The following is a 17557-nucleotide window of genomic DNA, read 5'->3' on the forward strand; positions in this document are numbered from 1 at the left end:
TAAGTACCACCATAATGACAACATTAAATACAGTAGTGTAGTAGACCTAAGTATTCATCAAGTACCAACATAATGACATTAAATACAGTAGTGTAGTAGACCTAAGTATTCATTAAGTACCACCATAATGATAACATTAACATACAGTAGTGTAGTAGACCTAAGTATTCATTAAGTACCAACATAATGACATTAAATACATTAGTGTAGTAGACCTAAGTATTCATCAAGCACCAACATAATGACATTAAATACATTAGTGTAGTAGACCTAAGTATTCATTAAATACCACCATCATGACAACATTAAATACAGTAGTGTAGTAGACCTAAGTATTCATCAAGTACCACCATAATGACAACATTAAATACAGTAGTGTAGTAGACCTAAGTATTCATCAAGTACCACCATAATGACAACATTAAATACAGTAGTGTAGTAGACCTAAGTAGTCATTAAGTACCACCATCATGACAACATTAAATACAGTAGTGTAGTAAACCTAAGTATTCATCAAGTACCACCATAATGACAACATTAACATATAGTAGTGTAGTAGACCTAAGTATTCATCAAGTACCACCATCATGACAACATTAAATACAGTAGTGTAGTAGACCTAAGTATTCATTAAGTAGCACCATAATGACAACATTAAATACAGTAGTGTAGTAGACCTAAGTATTCATCAAATACCACCATAATGACAACATTAAATACAGTAGTGTAGTAGACCTAAGTAGTCATTAAGTACCACCATCATGACAACATTAAATACAGTAGTGTAGTAGACCTAAGTATTCATCAAGTACCACCATAATGACAGCATTAACATACAGTAGTGTAGTAGACCTAAGTATTCATTAAGTACCACCATCATGACAACATTAAATACAGTAGTGTAGTAGACCTAAGTATTCATTAAGTACCACCATAATGACAACATTAAATACAGTAGTGTAGTAGACATAAGTATTCATTAAGTACCACCCTAATGACATTAAATACAGTAGTGCAGTAGACCTAAGTATTCATTAAGTACCACCATCATGACAACATTAAATACAGTAGTGTAGTAGACCTAAGTATTCATTAAGTACCACCATCATGACAACATTAAATACAGTAGTGTAGTAGACCTAAGTATTCATCAAGTACCACCATAATGACAACATTAAATACAGTAGTGTAGTAGACATAAGTATTCATTAAGTACCACCCTAATGACATTAAATACAGTAGTGCAGTAGACCTAAGTATTCATTAAGTACCACCATCATGACAACATTAAATACAGTAGTGTAGTAGACCTAAGTATTCATTAAGTACCACCATCATGACAACATTAAATACAGTAGTGTAGTAGACCTAAGTATTCATCAAGTACCACCATAATGACAACATTAAATACAGTAGTGTAGTAGACATAAGTATTCATTAAGTACCACCCTAATGACATTAAATACTGTAGTGTAGTAGACCTAAGTAGTCATTAAGTAGCACCATCATGACAACATTAAATACAGTAGTGTAGTAGACCTAAGTATTCATTAAGTACCACCATCATGACAACATTAAATACAGTAGTGTAGTAGACCTAAGTATTCATTAAGTACCACCATAATGACAACATTAAATACAGTAGTGTAGTAGACCTAAGTATTCATTAAGTAGCACCATAATGACAACATTAAATACAGTAGTGTAGTAGACATAAGTATTCATTAAGTACCACCCTAATGACATTAAATACTGTAGTGTAGTAGACCTAAGTAGTCATTAAGTACCACCATCATGACAACATTAAATACAGTAGTGTAGTAGACCTAAGTATTCATTAAGTACCACCATCATGACAACATTAAATACAGTAGTGTAGTAGACCTTAGTAGTCATTAAGTATCACCATCATGACAACATTAAATACAGTAGTGTAGTAGACCTGAGTATTCATTAAGTAGCACCATCATGACAACATTAAATACAGTAGTGTAGTAGACCTAAGTATTCATTAAGTACCACCATCATGACAACATTAAATACAGTAGTGTAGTAGACCTAAGTATTCATTAAGTACCACCATAATGACAACATTAAATACAGTAGTGTAGTAGACATAAGTATTCATTAAGTACCACCCTAATGACATTAAATACAGTAGTGTAGTAGACCTAAGTATTCATTAAGTACCACCATCATGACAACATTAAATACAGTAGTGTAGTAGACCTAAGTATTCATTAAGTACCACCATAATGACAACATTAAATACAGTAGTGTAGTAGACCTAAGTATTCATTAAGTAGCACCATAATGACAACATTAAATACAGTAGTGTAGTAGACCTAAGTATTCATTAAGTAGCACCATAATGACAACATTAAATACAGTAGTGTAGTAGACCTAAGTATTCATTAAGTACCACCATAATGACAACATTAAATACAGTAGTGTAGTAGACCTAAGTATTCATTAAGTACCACCATAGTGACAACATTAAATACAGTAGTGTAGTAGACCTAAGTATTCATTAAGTACCACCATCATGACAACATTAAATACAGTAGTGTAGTAGACCTAAGTATTCATTAAGTACCACCATAATGACAACATTAAATACAGTAGTGTAGTAGACCTAAGTATTCATTAAGTACCACCATCATGACAACATTAAATACAGTAGTGTAGTAGACCTAAGTATTCATTACATACCACCATAATGACAACATTAAATACAGTAGTGTAGTAGACCTAAGTATTCATTACGTACCACCATAATGACAACATTAAATACAGTAGTGTAGTAGACCTAAGTATTCATTAAGTACCACCATCATGACAACATTAAATACAGTAGTGTAGTAGACCTAAGTATTCATTAAAACAATACAGAGCTGGTGTTTTTGCAAGTATATTGTAACGTTACCCACAGTAAGGTTGAATATAGGAAAAAGTGATTGTTAGTTGGAGAATGTACTATGCACTAAAGAGTTGGTGACCTGATGGGGTACAGGTACTATGCACTAAAGAGTGGGTGACCTGATGGGGTACAGGTACTATGCACTAAAGAGTGAGTGACCTGATGGGGTACAGGTACTATGCACTAAAGAGTGGGTGACCTGATGGGGTACAGGTACTATGCACTAAAGAGTAGGTGACCTGATGGGGTACAGGTACTATGCACTAAAGAGTGACCTGATGGGGTACAGGTACTATGCACTAAAGAGTGACCTGATGGGGTACAGGTACTATGCACTAAAGAGTGAGTGACCTGATGGGGTACAGGTACTATGCACTAAAGAGTGGGTGACCTGATGGGGTACAGGTACTATGCACTAAAGAGTAGGTGACCTGATGGGGTACAGGTACTATGCACTAAAGAGTGACCTGATGGGGTACAGGTACTATGCACTAAAGAGTGGGTGACCTGATGGGGTACAGGTACTATGCACTAAAGAGTGGGTGACCTGATGGGGTACAGGTACTATGCACTAAAGAGTGGGTGACCTGATGGGGTACAGGTACTATGCACTAAAGAGTGGGTGACCTGATGGGGTACAGGTACTATGCACTAAAGAGTGGGTGACCTGATGGGGTACAGGTACTATGCACTAAAGAGTGAGTGAATGATGGGGTACAGGTACTATGCACTAAAGAGTGGGTGACCTGATGGGGTACAGGTACTATGCACTAAAGAGTGAGTGACCTGATGGGGTACAGGTACTATGCACTAAAAAGAGTGGGTGACCTGATGGGGTACAGGTACTATGCACTAAAGAGTGGGTGACCTGATGGGGTACAGGTACTATGCACTAAAGAGTGAGTGAATGATGGGGTACAGGTACTATGCACTAAAGAGTGGGTGACCTGATGGGGTACAGGTACTATGCACTAAAGAGTGAGTGACCTGATGGGGTACAGGTACTATGCACTAAAGAGTGAGTGAATGATGGGGTACAGGTACTATGCACTAAAGAGTGGGTGACCTGATGGGGTACAGGTACTATGCACTAAAGAGTGGGTGACCTGATGGGGTACAGGTACTATGCACTAAAGAGTGGGTGACCTGATGGGGTACAGGTACTATGCACTAAAGAGTGGGTGACCTGATGGGGTACAGGTACTATGCACTAAAGAGTGAGTGACCTGATGGGGTACAGGTACTATGCACTAAAAAGAGTGGGTGACCTGATGGGGTACAGGTACTATGCACTAAAGAGTGGGTGACCTGATGGGGTACAGGTACTATGCACTAAAGAGTGGATGAATGATGGGGTACAGGTACTATGCACTAAAGAGTGGGTGACCTGATGGGGTACAGGTACTATGCACTAAAGAGTGGGTGACCTGATGGGGTACAGGTACTATGCACTAAAGAGTGGGTGACCTGATGGGGTACAGGTACTATGCACTAAAGATTGAGTGAATGATGGGGTACAGGTACTATGCACTAAAGAGTGGGTGACCTGATGGGGTACAGGTACAATGCACTAAAAAGAGTGGGTGACCTGATGGGGTACAGGTACTATGCACTAAAGATTGAGTGAATGATGGGGTACAGGTACTATGCACTAAAGAGTGGGTGACCTGATGGGGTACAGGTACAATGCACTAAAAAGAGTGGGTGACCTGATGGGGTACAGGTACTATGCACTAAAGAGTGGGTGACCTGATGGGGTACAGGTACTATGCACTAAAGAGTGGGTGACCTGATGGAGTACAGGTTCTACACTAAAGAGTGGGTGACCTGATGGGGTACAGGTACTATGCACTAAAGAGTGGGTGACCTGATGGGGTACAGGTACTATGCACTAAAGAGTGGGTGACCTGATGGGGTACAGGTACTATGCACTAAAGAGTGGGTGACCTGATGGGGTACAGGTACTATTCACTAAACTAAAGAGTGGGTGACCTGATGGGGTACAGGTACTATGCACTAGAGTGGGTGACCTGATGGGGTACAGGTACTATGCACTAGAGTGGGTGACCTGATGGGGTACAGGTACTATGCACTAAAGAGTGGGTGACCTGATGGAGTACGGGTACTATGCACTAAAGAGTGGGTGACCTGATGGGGTACAGGTACTACACTAAAGAGTGGATGACCTGATGGGGTACAGGTACTTTGCACTAAAGAGTGGGTGAACTGATGGGGTACAGGTACTATGCACTAAAGAGTGGGTGACCTGATGGGGTACAGGTAATATGCACTAAAGAGTGGGTGACCTGATGGGGTACAGGTACTATGCACTAAAGAGTGGGTGACCTGATGGGGTACAGGTACTATTCACTAAACTAAAGAGTGGGTGACCTGATGGGGTACAGGTACTATGCACTAGAGTGGGTGACCTGATGGGGTACAGGTACTATGCACTAAAGAGTGGGTGACCTGATGGAGTACAGGTACTATGCACTAAAGAGTGGGTGACCTGATGGGGTACAGGTACTATGCACTTAAGAGTGTGTGACCTGATGGGGTACAGGTACTATGCACTTAAGAGTGTGTGACCTGATGGGGTACAGGTACTATGCACTAAAGAGTTGGTGACCTGATGGGGTACAGGTACTATGCACTAAAGAGCGAGTGAATGATGGGGTACAGGTACTATGCACTAAAAAGTGGGTGACCTGATGGGGTACAGGTACTATGCACTTAAGAGTGTGTGACCTGATGGGGTACAGGTACTATGCACTAAAGAGTTGGTGACCTGATGGGGTACAGGTACTATGCACTAAAGAGTGGGTGACCTGATGGGGTACAGGTACTATGCACTAAAGAGTGGGTGACCTGATGGGGTACAGGTACTATGCACTTAAGAGTGTGTGACCTGATGGGGTACAGGTACTATGCACTAAAGAGTTGGTGACCTGATGGGGTACAGGTACTATGCACTAAAGAGCGAGTGAATGATGGGGTACAGGTACTATGCACTAAAAAGTGGGTGACCTGATGGGGTACAGGTACTATGCACTAAAGAGTGGGTGACCTGATGGGGTACAGGTACTATGCACTAAAGAGTGGGTGACCTGATGGGGTACAGGTACTATGCACTAAAGAGCGAGTGAATGATGGGGTACAGGTACTATGCACTAAAAAGTGGGTGACCTGATGGGGTACAGGTACTATGCACTAAAGAGTGGGTGACCTGATGGGGTACAGGTACTATGCACTAAAGAGTGGGTGACCTGATGGGGTACAGGTACTATGCACTAAAGAGTGGTTGACCTGATGGGGTACAGGTACTGTGCACTAAAGAGTGAGTGAATGATGGGGTACAGGTACTATGCAATAAAGAGTGGGTGACCTAATGGGGTACAGGTACTATGCACTAAAGAGTGGGTGACCTGATGGGGTACAGGTACTATGCACTAAAGAGTGAGTGAATGATGGGGTACAGGTACTATGCACTAAAGAGTGGGTGACCTGATGGGGTACAGGTACTACACTAAAGAGTGGGTGACCTGATGGGGTACAGGTACTATGCACTAAAGAGTGGGTGACCTGATGGGGTGCAGGAACTATGCACTAAAGAGTGAGTGAATGATGGGGTACAGGTACTATGCACTAAGAGTGGGTGACCTGATGGGGTACAGGTACTATGCACTAAAGAGTGGGTGACCTGATGGGGTACAGGTACTATGCACTAAAGAGTGGGTGACCTGATGGGGTACAGGTACTATGCACTAAAGAGTGAGTGAATGATGGGGTACAGGTACTCTGCAATAAAGAGTGGGTGACCTAATGGGGTACAGGTACTATGCACTAAAGAGTGGGTGACCTGATGGGGTACAGGTACTATGCACTAAAGAGTGAGTGAATGATGGGGTACAGGTACTATGCACTAAAGAGTGGGTGACCTGATGGGGTACAGGTACTGTGCACTAAAGAGTGGGTGACCTGATGGGGTACAGGTACTGTGCACTAAAGAGTGAGTGAATGATGGGGTACAGGTACCATGCACTAAAGAGTGGGTGACCTAATGGGGTACAGGTACTATGCACTAAAGAGTGGGTGACCTGATGGGGTACAGGTACTATGCACTAAAGAGTGGGTGACCTGATGGGGTACAGGTACTATGCACTAAAGAGTGAGTGAATGATGGGGTACAGGTACTATGCACTAAAGAGTGGGTGACCTGATCGTGTACAGGTACTATGCACTAAAGAGTGGGTGACCTGATCGTGTACGGGTACTATGCACTAAAGAGTGGGTGACCTGATGGGGTACAGGTACTATGCACTAAAGAGTGGGTGACCTGATGGGGTACAGGTACTATGCACTAAAGAGTGGGTGACCTGATGGGGTACAGGTACTATGCACTAAAGAGTGGGTGACCTGAAGGGGTACAGGTACTATGCACTAAAGAGTGGGTGACCTGATGGGGTACAGGTACTATGCACTAAAGAGTGGGTGACCTGATGGGGTACAGGTACCATGCACTAAAGAGTGGGTGACCTGATGGGGTACAGGTACTATGCCCTAAAGAGTGGGTGACCTGATGGGGTACAGGTACTATGCACTAAAGAGTGGGTGACCTGATCGTGTACAGGTACTATGCACTAAAGAGCGAGTGAATGATGGGGTACAGGTACTATGCACTAAAGAGTGGGTGACCTGATGGGGTACAGGTACTATGCACTAAAGAGTGGGTGACCTGATGGGGTACAGGTACTATGCACTAAAGAGTGGGTGACCTGATGGGGTACAGGTACTATGCACTAAAGAGTGGGTGACCTGATGGGGTACAGGTACTATGCACTAAAGAGTGGGTGACCTGATGGGGTACAGGTACTATGCACTAAAGAGTGGGTGACCTGATGGGGTACAGGTACTATGCACTAAAAAGAGTGGGTGACCTGATCGGGTCGGCCGTCTGCGTCTCTCAGTTCGATGTACTCCTTGTTCTTGACCCGGTTGAGGTCCTCGTGCAGTCCGTCCAGCAGGAAGGAGAGCAGCTCCTGGCTGTCGTGTTGTTGGTACCCCAGGAACTGAGAGGCAAAGTGGCCCACCTTGGTCTGCCCGTGCAAAACAAAACAACCGCCGTCAGCGTGGACGCCGGGACCGGCCAGCACCTGTCGGCGTCACCTTGAAGACGCGCGGCACCACCGAGTAATGGCGGCCCGACCACATCTGCTTGATGACGTCGGCGTAGGCCTCGGCGATCTCGCCCTTCATGCCCAGCGGGTTGGAGAAGTTGAGCTCCTCCAGGTAGGAGCTCTGCAGGAAGTACTCGGTCAGCGGGGGGGTGTTGCTCAGACACTGCACGGGCAAGGGGACAGCCGATCAGCCACTCTGTGTGTGTGTGTGTGTGTGTGTGTGTGTGTGTGTGTGTGTGTGTGTGTGTGTGTGTGTAGAGGAGGGACCTGCAGGGCAGAGTTCATGAAGCAGGTGTTGCCCAGGTTGGTGAGGCCGCAGACACCAGGCTGACCTCGATACGAGTCCTGATCCTCCACGGAGTTCCTCCTGGGGAAAAAGGAAGTAGCGGGTTGTAAGAAAGTAGAAGTAAGTATCATGTGGAGAAGAAAAGGAGTAGAAAAGAGCAGCCGGGCCAAAGTGTGTCATTGAAGGGATATTGTCGTGAGCACCAAAGGTGAGGAAAAAAAAGCCGTCATCTCCCTCACTTGTTTGCGCCACTTCTGAAAGAGGAGAGGCGCTCAAAAGTTGCAGCTTTTCATGGCTCGTGGACGTGATCCCGCCTAGCTAGACGGGCCGGCCCCCACTTGATGGAGGACAGCTTTGGGAGAAGAAAAGACAACAAGGCTTCTCATGTTTGATGAAGTGCAATCCTCACATCTTCTCATCAAAAAGCTCTCCCCTGTGGAGCCACGCCCCCCATCCCGCCTCCAATTAAATACACTTCTTAGGCGGAAGCAGACAAGAAGTCTTAAACAACTTATTGGGGTGTCACCATTTAGTGGTCAGTTATAGGGAATATGTACTGTACAAGTTGCACTCAATCAATCAAAGGCATGCTAAGTGCTAAACTAGCCATCAAGGTAGCATGAAACAGAAAACAAAAGTCAAGTTTAAGCAGCTATTTACAGGAAATGAATGGATGAAGGAGTGCAGAACAGGTCGGTCCCACCGTGCAGCAGCAAGGAACTTAGCCCCATATATAGATATAACTTTAGATTAGATTAGACGGTACTTTATTTATTCCGTCAGGAAAGTTACAATTTTCAGCACAATCCCATTCAAGATCAGACAAACATTACAGGGAGACAGAACAGGATCGCTGACGGGTCTGCCGGCTTCCAGCGCCCCCTTACAAAAAAAGATGAGATACAGGTAAACAAGGGGGCAGACTGAGGCCAAGGGAAAAAAACAACAACTCATAGCCATAGTACACATCCCTCTTCCATGTGTGTAAGAGGGAAACATCAAACATCAAAGAACACATAGGACATCAAAGACATTAAAGCAGCAGATACAAGCAGACACTTCTACATACAGCTATGAATAAAAAGTCAAATAAACATATCCACTGTGGTGGCCTCTGCGGTGTTCCACGCCATCGTCCGCTGGGGTGGAGGGAGCATGGCCAGAGACAGGAGCAGACCCAACAAAGCAACCAGGACAGTGTCCAGTCCGCATGGATGAGCGATGAGGTGTCCGACACCTGCTCACCCAGCCAAGACACCGCCAAGCCTCTCCGTCCCAGCGCTCAGTGCCAGCTCCGCAGCCCTGTCCCCCTCATCCGCATCTCCACCAGTCCCTCCAAACTCCGCAGCCTTGTCCCCTCATCCGCATCTCCTCCAGTCCCTCCAAACTCCGCAGCCCTGTCCCCTCATCCGCATTTCTTCCAGTCCCTCCAAACTCCGCAGCCCTGTCCCCTCATCCGCATCTCCTCCAGTCCCTCCAAACTCCGCAGCCCTGTACCCCTCATCCGCATCTCCTCCAGTCCCTCCAAACTCCGCAGCCCTGTCCTCCTCATCCGCATCTCCTCCAGTCCCTCCAAACTCCGCAGCCCTGTCCCCTCATCCACATCTCCTCCAGTCCCTCCAAACTCCGCAGCCCTGTCCTCCTCATCCGCATCTCCTCCAGTCCCTCCAAACTCCGCAGCCCTGTCCCCTCATCCGCATCTCCTCCAGTCCCTCCAAACTCCGCAGCCTTGTCCCCTCATCCGCATCTCCTCCAGTCCCTCCAAACTCCGCAGCCCTGTCCCCTCATCCGCATCTCCTCCAGTCCCTCCAAACTCCGCAGCCTTGTCCCCTCATCCGCATCTCCTCCAGTCCCTCCAAACTCCGCAGCCCTGTCCCCTCATCCGCATCTCCTCCAGTCCCTCCAAACTCCGCAGCCCTGTCCCCTCATCCGCATCTCCTCCAGTCCCTCCAAACTCCGCAGCCCTGTCCCCCTCATCCGCATCTCCTCCAGTCCCTCCAAACTCCGCAGCCCTGTCCCCTCATCCGCATCTCCTCCAGTCCCTCCAAACTCCGCAGCCCTGTCCCCTCATCCGCATCTCCTCCAGTCCCTCCAAACTCCCCAGCCCTGTCCCCTCATCCGCATCTCCTCCAGTCCCTCCAAACTCCGCAGCCCTGTCCCCCTCATCCGCATCTCCTCCAGTCCCTCCAAACTCCGCAGCCCTGTCCCCTCATCCGCATCTCCTCCAGTCCCTCCAAACTCCGCAGCCCTGTCCCCTCATCCGCATCTCCTCCAGTCCCTCCAAACTCCGCAGCCCTGTCCCTTCATCCGCATCTCCTCCAGTCCCTCCAAACTCCGCAGCCCTGTACCCCTCATCCGCATCTCCTCCAGTCCCTCCAAACTCCGCAGCCCTGTACCCCTCATCCGCATCTCCTCCAGTCCCTCCAAACTCCGCAGCCCTGTCCCTTCATCCGCATCTCCTCCAGTCCCTCCAAACTCCGCAGCCCTGTCCCCTCATCCGCATCTCCTCCAGTCCCTCCAAACTCCGCAGCCCTGTACCCCTCATCCGCATCTCCTCCAGTCCCTCCAAACTCCGCAGCCCTGTCCTCCTCATCCGCATCTCCTCCAGTCCCTCCAAACTCCGCAGCCCTGTCCCCTCATCCGCATCTCCTCCAGTCCCTCCAAACTCCGCAGCCCTGTCCCCGCATCCGCATCTCCTCCAGTCCCTCCAAACTCCCCAGCCCTGTCCCCTCATCCGCATCTCCTCCAGTCCCTCCAAACTCCGCAGCCCTGTCCCCTCATCCGCATCTCCTCCAGTCCCTCCAAACTCCCCAGCCCTGTCCCCCTCATCCGCATCTCCTCCAGTCCCTCCAAAGCGACTCCGGTGTGGCAGAGACCCAGCAGCTGGTCTCCATGGCCAAAAGGCTCCCGGGAGGCAGATCCAGAAGCCCACAAAAAAAGCACCACAGAGGTCACGAAAGTCTCCCTGGATACGGGACTTGTCGTCTTGCACACCAACACACCCTATCTCAGACCAGGTCCTGATCACTAATATCACACCGGGCTGTAAGATTCCAGCCCTCCAGACTTCAAAGGCCGTCAGGAAGTGAAAAGTCCAGTCTGGTGCTCCGTCCTTTGATCAAGTGACCTGCTTTAATCCACCACCTTGTCACACAGTCCCAAAGGGTCCCGGACCAAAAGGCAAAAAAAAATATATAATACCACATGAAAACAAGAGGGAAACACAAAAGGATGACACAAGAGCGCCATCTTGGAACGCTACGTCTTTTAGGGTTAAGGCTCTAAAAAGTCAGATTTCAGCCATTTCCAGGAGTTCTATAAGCAGTTCCTCCTCCATATTTCACCCTATGGGTTTCAACAACACCCAGACAGACGGAGGTTGCAACGTTTCTAAGCATTTAGGTTGTCATTACAGGACGTGGGGTGAGGCCCTTTACAACTTTACCGTAGAGCTGGGCTCTCCAATTTAAACTGGCTGCCAAGTCAATCAATCAATCAATGTTTATTTATATAGACCCAAATCACAAATGTCTCAAAGGACTGCACAAATCATTACGACTACAACATCCTCGGAAGAACCCACAAAAGGGCAAGGAAAACTCACACCCAGTGGGACGCCAGTGACAATGCTGACTATGAGAAACCTTGGAGAGGACCTCAGATGTGGGCAACCCCCCCCTCTAGGGGACCAGATATTTTAACCCAAATGACTGTAAATGTCAAATTGTCTGTATAATCCATCTCTGGCCATTTTTTTTTACAGTGCAAGCTATGAATTAAAAAAAAAACAGTACCGTTGTTATTTCAACGCTAAATTCTGGCAACTGAGCTGGTTCGTTTTTGTATTGGCTTGTTTTCACAGGTGCATTACTGCACCTAATTACTGGAAATGGGCTTCACGGTGGCAGAGGGGGTTAGTGCGTCTGCCTCACAATACGAAGGATCTTGCAGTCCTGGGTTCAAATCCAGGCTCGGGATCTTTCTGTGTGGAGTTTGGCATGTTCTCCCCGTGAATGCGTGGGTTCCCTCCGGGTACTCCGGCTTCCTCCCGCCTCCAAAGACATGCACCTGGGGATAGGCCCCTCCCACCTCCAAGGACTTGCACCTGGGGATAGGCCCCTACCACTTCCAAAGACATGCAACTGGGGATAGGTTGATTGGCAACACTAAATGGGCCCTAGTGTGTGAATGTTGTCTGTCTATCTGTGTTGGCCCTGCGATGAGGTGGCGACTTGTCCAGGGTGTACCCCGCCTTCCGCCCGATTGTAGCTGAGATAGGCGCCAGCGCCCCCCGCCACCCCGAAAGGTAGAAAATGGATGGATGGATGGATTACTGGAAATGGAAAATTGATGACTTTTCCACAGTCCAGCCTTGATGACTGAGCAGCTTTAAAGAGTCCAGTATCTAACTGAGGAGCCGCACTCTGGGCATCCTGGTCTGACGAGGACCAAACCAAAGCAACGGTTGCTGATCAGTGGCCATGTTCGTTGTTGCTTCTATCCAAAGTGCCTCCTGCTCTTAGCCATAAGCTAACTCAGCACCATGTCAAGTGCAATGGTGCGTTCCATTAACCTCCGAATTTGGGAGTCGGGAGCTGGGAACGAGGTCACAGCCGAGTTCTGAGAGTTCCTGGTACGAGACGGAAAGATACTCTTGCACTCGCCTTCTCTGAATATAAACAACTAGTGGAGAGCAAACTTCAAACACGGTTGATGAAAAGGTCAAAGGTACACAAGACCTACAACAGTACTGATTTAGTGCCACAACATCTAGTCAGAAGCTATTATTGTTTACACTCTTTGAAGCCAAGTGGAATATATCATCTTGGGGGCCATTCCACTTGACAGTACAATTGGAAGGCACCGTAAGACTGTAAAGCAGGGGTGCCCACACTTTTTCTGCAGGCGAGCTACTTTTCAATTGACCAACTCGAGGGGATCTACCTCATTTATATATATCTATTATTTATGAAAGAGACATTTTTGTAAACAAGTTAAATGTGTTTAATGATAATACAAGCATGTGTAACACATATAGATGTCTTTCTTTCACCAAGACAAGAATATAAGTTGGTGTATTACCTGATTCTGATGACTTGCATTGATTGGAATCAGACAGTAATGATGATAACGCCCACATTTTCAAATGGAGGAGAAAAAAAGTGGTCCTTTCTGTACAATACCACATGAAAGTGGTTGGTTTTTGGCATCTAATTCATCCAGCTTCCATACACTTTACAAGAAAAACATTGGCGGCAAATTCCGTAGCTTGCTTGATTGACATTCACGGCACCCGAGGGTCTTGTGAGATGACGCTGGCTGCTGCCAGTTCATTATTATGAAAAAATGACAGAGAGGAAGGCGGGAAACACTTTTTATTTCAACAGACTTTCGCGCCGTCCCTTCCGTCAAAACTCTAAAGGCCGACTGCACATTTCCTATCTTCACAATAAAAGCCCTGCTTCATGCTGCCTGCGCTAACAAAATAAGAGTCTGGGAAAGCTGGCGTGCACAAGTGATGTGCACGCCAGCTTTCTGAGGGATCGCTTGTGCACGCCAGTTTTCTGAGACTCTGTATTTAGTTAGCGCAGGCAGCATGAAGCAGGGCTTTTATTGTGAAGATAGGAAATGTGCAGTCGGCCTTTAGAGTTTTGACGGAAGGTACGGCGCGAGAGTCTGTTGAAATAAAAAGTGTTTCTCGCCTTCCTCTCGGTCATATTTTCATAATAATGATCTTGCAGCAGCCAGCGTCATCTCACAAGACCCTCCGGTACCGTGAATGTCATTTAAGTGACGTCTTGGTGAAGATTGATGATCACTCATTTTTAGGTCTATTTTTTTTAAAAGCCTGGCTGGAGATGGACTGACACACCCCCCGCGGTCGACTGGTAGCTCGCGATCGACGTAATGGGCACCCCTGCTGTAAAGTTAGCATTTAGCTAACATAGCTACGCTAGTGGCTGCGTCCTCCTGTCCCACTCCTTAATATTACATCCTTTAAGTTAATGAGTAATCTTACTCTTGATTTGTATTGCATTCAAAGCTCTTATTGATTGAAGGAGGTTTTGGCTCAAAAATCTCACGATACATGGCCCCATTCGTTCTTTCCTTAACACGGATCAATCGTCCTGTCCCCTTAGCAGAAAACCAGCCCCAAAGCATGATGTTTCCACCCCCATGCTTCACAGTAGGTATGGTGTTCTTGGGATGCAACTCAGTATTCTTCTTCCTCCAAACACCACCAGTTGAGTTTATACCAAAAAGTTCTATTTTGGTTTCATCTGACCACATGACTCCACTGTATCATCCATGTATTCATTTTGGTATCAACTCAACTCCTCGTGTTTGGAGGAAGAAGAATACTGAGTTGCATCCCAAGAACACCATGCCTACTGTGAAGCATGGGGGTGGAAACATCATGCTTTGGGGCTGTTTTTCTGCTAAGGGGACAGGACGACTGATCCGTGTTAAGGAAAGAATGAATGGGGCCATGTATCGTGAGATTTTTGAGCCAAAACCTCCTATCAGTGAGAGCTTTGAATGCTTGACCAAATACTTATTTTCCACCATCATTTACAAATAAATTCTTTAAAATTCCTACAATGTGAATTCCTGGATTTTTTTTCCACATTCTGTCTCTCACAGTTGAAGTGTACCTATGATGAAAATTACAGACTTCTGTCATCATTTTAAGTGGGAGAACTTGCACAATCGCTGGCTGACTAAATACTTTTTGCCCCACTGTATATACTTACAGCATCTATATATTACATGTTATTATGAATGTTACTAGATACTACATATGTACTTAAATCATGTATGTATTACATGTTATTATGAATCTTACTAGATGACATATATACTTCCATCATGTATACATTACATGTTATTATGAATGTTACTAGATACTACATATATACTTATATCATGTTTGTATTACATGTTATTATGAATGTTACTAGATACTACATATGTACTTAAATCATGTATATATTACATGTTATTATGAATCTTACTAGATGACATATATACTTCCATCATGTATACATTACATGTTATTATGAATGTTACTAGATACTACATATATACTTACAGCATCTATATATTACATGTTATTATGAATGTTACTAGATACTACATATATACTTACATCATGTATATATTACATGTTATTATGAATGTTACTAGATACTACATATGTACTTAAATCATGTATATATTACATGTTATTATGAATCTTACTAGATGACATATATACGTCCATCATGTATACATTACATGTTATTATGAATGTTACTAGATACTACATATATACTTACAGCATGTATATATTACATGTTATTATGAATGTTACTAGATACTACATATGTACTTAAATCATGTATATATTACATGTTATTATGAATCTTACTAGATGACATATATACTTCCATCATGTATACATTACATGTTATTATGAATGTTACTATATACTACACATATACTTACAGCATGTATATATTACATGTTATTATGAATGTTACTAGATACTACATATATACTTATATCATGTTTGTATTACATGTTATTATGAATGTTACTAGATACTACATATGTACTTAAATCATGTATATATTACATGTTATTATGAATCTTACTAGATGACATATATACTTCCATCATGTATATATTACATGTTATTATGAATGTTACTAGATACTACATATGTACTTAAATCATGTATATATTACATGTTATTATGAATCTTACTAGATGACATATATACTTCCATCATGTATACATTACATGTTATTATGAATGTTACTAGATACTACATATATACTTATATCATGTTTGTATTACATGTTATTGTGAATGTTACTAGATACTACATATGTACTTAAATCATGTATGTATTACATGTTATTATGAATCTTACTAGATGACATATATACTTCCATCATGTATACATTACATGTTATTATGAATGTTACTAGATACTACATATGTACTTAAATCATGTATATATTACATGTCATTATGAATCTTACTAGATACTACATATATACTTCCATCATGTATATATTACATGTTATTATGAATGTTACTAGATACTACATATATACTTATATCATGTTTGTATTACATGTTATTATGAATGTTACTAGATACTACATATGTACTTATATCATGTTTGTATTACATGTTATTATGAATGTTACTAGATACTACATATGTACTTAAATCATGTATACATTACATGTTATTATGAATGTTACTAGATACTACACATATACTTACAGCATGTATATATTACATGTTATTATGAATGTTACTAGATACTACATATATACTTATATCATGTTTGTATTACATGTTATTATGAATGTTACTAGATACTACATATGTACTTAAATCATGTATATATTACATGTTATTATGAATCTTACTAGATGACATATATACTTCCATCATGTATATATTACATGTTATTATGAATGTTACTAGATACTACATATGTACTTAAATCATGTATATATTACATGTTATTATGAATCTTACTAGATGACATATATACTTCCATCATGTATACATTACATGTTATTATGAATGTTACTAGATACTACACATATACTTACAGCATGTATATATTACATGTTATTATGAATGTTACTAGATACTACATATATACTTATATCATGTTTGTATTACATGTTATTATGAATGTTACTAGATACTACATATGTACTTAAATCATGTATATATTACATGTTATTATGAATCTTACTAGATGACATATATACTTCCATCATGTATATATTACATGTTATTATGAATGTTACTAGATACTACATATGTACTTAAATCATGTATATATTACATGTCATTATGAATCTTACTAGATGACATATATACTTCCATCATGTATATATTACATGTTATTATGAATGTTACTAGATACTACATATATACTTATATCATGTTTGTATTACATGTTATTATGAATGTTACTAGATACTACATATGTACTTAAATCATGTATATATTACATGTTATTATGAATCTTACTAGATGACATATATACTTCCATCATGTATATATTACATGTTATTATGAATGTTACTAGATACTACATATGTACTTAAATCATGTATATATTACATGTTATTATGAATCTTACTAGATGACATATAT

At 43.2% G+C, this 17557-nt stretch overlaps 1 protein-coding gene across 1 annotated transcript in view; it reads right to left on the reverse strand.

Moving 5' to 3' along the window:
• The window catches only part of LOC133554020 (ubiquitin carboxyl-terminal hydrolase 11-like), a 67756-nt gene that overhangs the window by 31694 nt on the left and 18505 nt on the right, over positions 1-17557 (reverse strand). Inside the window, exons 7-9 of the mRNA XM_061902346.1 lie at positions 8365-8464; positions 8087-8260; positions 7858-8016 (exon numbers count right to left, since the gene is read on the reverse strand). Coding sequence (XP_061758330.1) covers positions 7858-8016; positions 8087-8260; positions 8365-8464 — 433 coding nt within the window. The remainder of the gene's footprint in view (positions 1-7857; positions 8017-8086; positions 8261-8364; positions 8465-17557) is intronic.

The sequence above is a fragment of the Nerophis ophidion genome, linkage group LG06 (genome assembly GCF_033978795.1).
Source record: "Nerophis ophidion isolate RoL-2023_Sa linkage group LG06, RoL_Noph_v1.0, whole genome shotgun sequence".
NCBI lineage: Eukaryota > Metazoa > Chordata > Actinopteri > Syngnathiformes > Syngnathidae > Nerophis > Nerophis ophidion.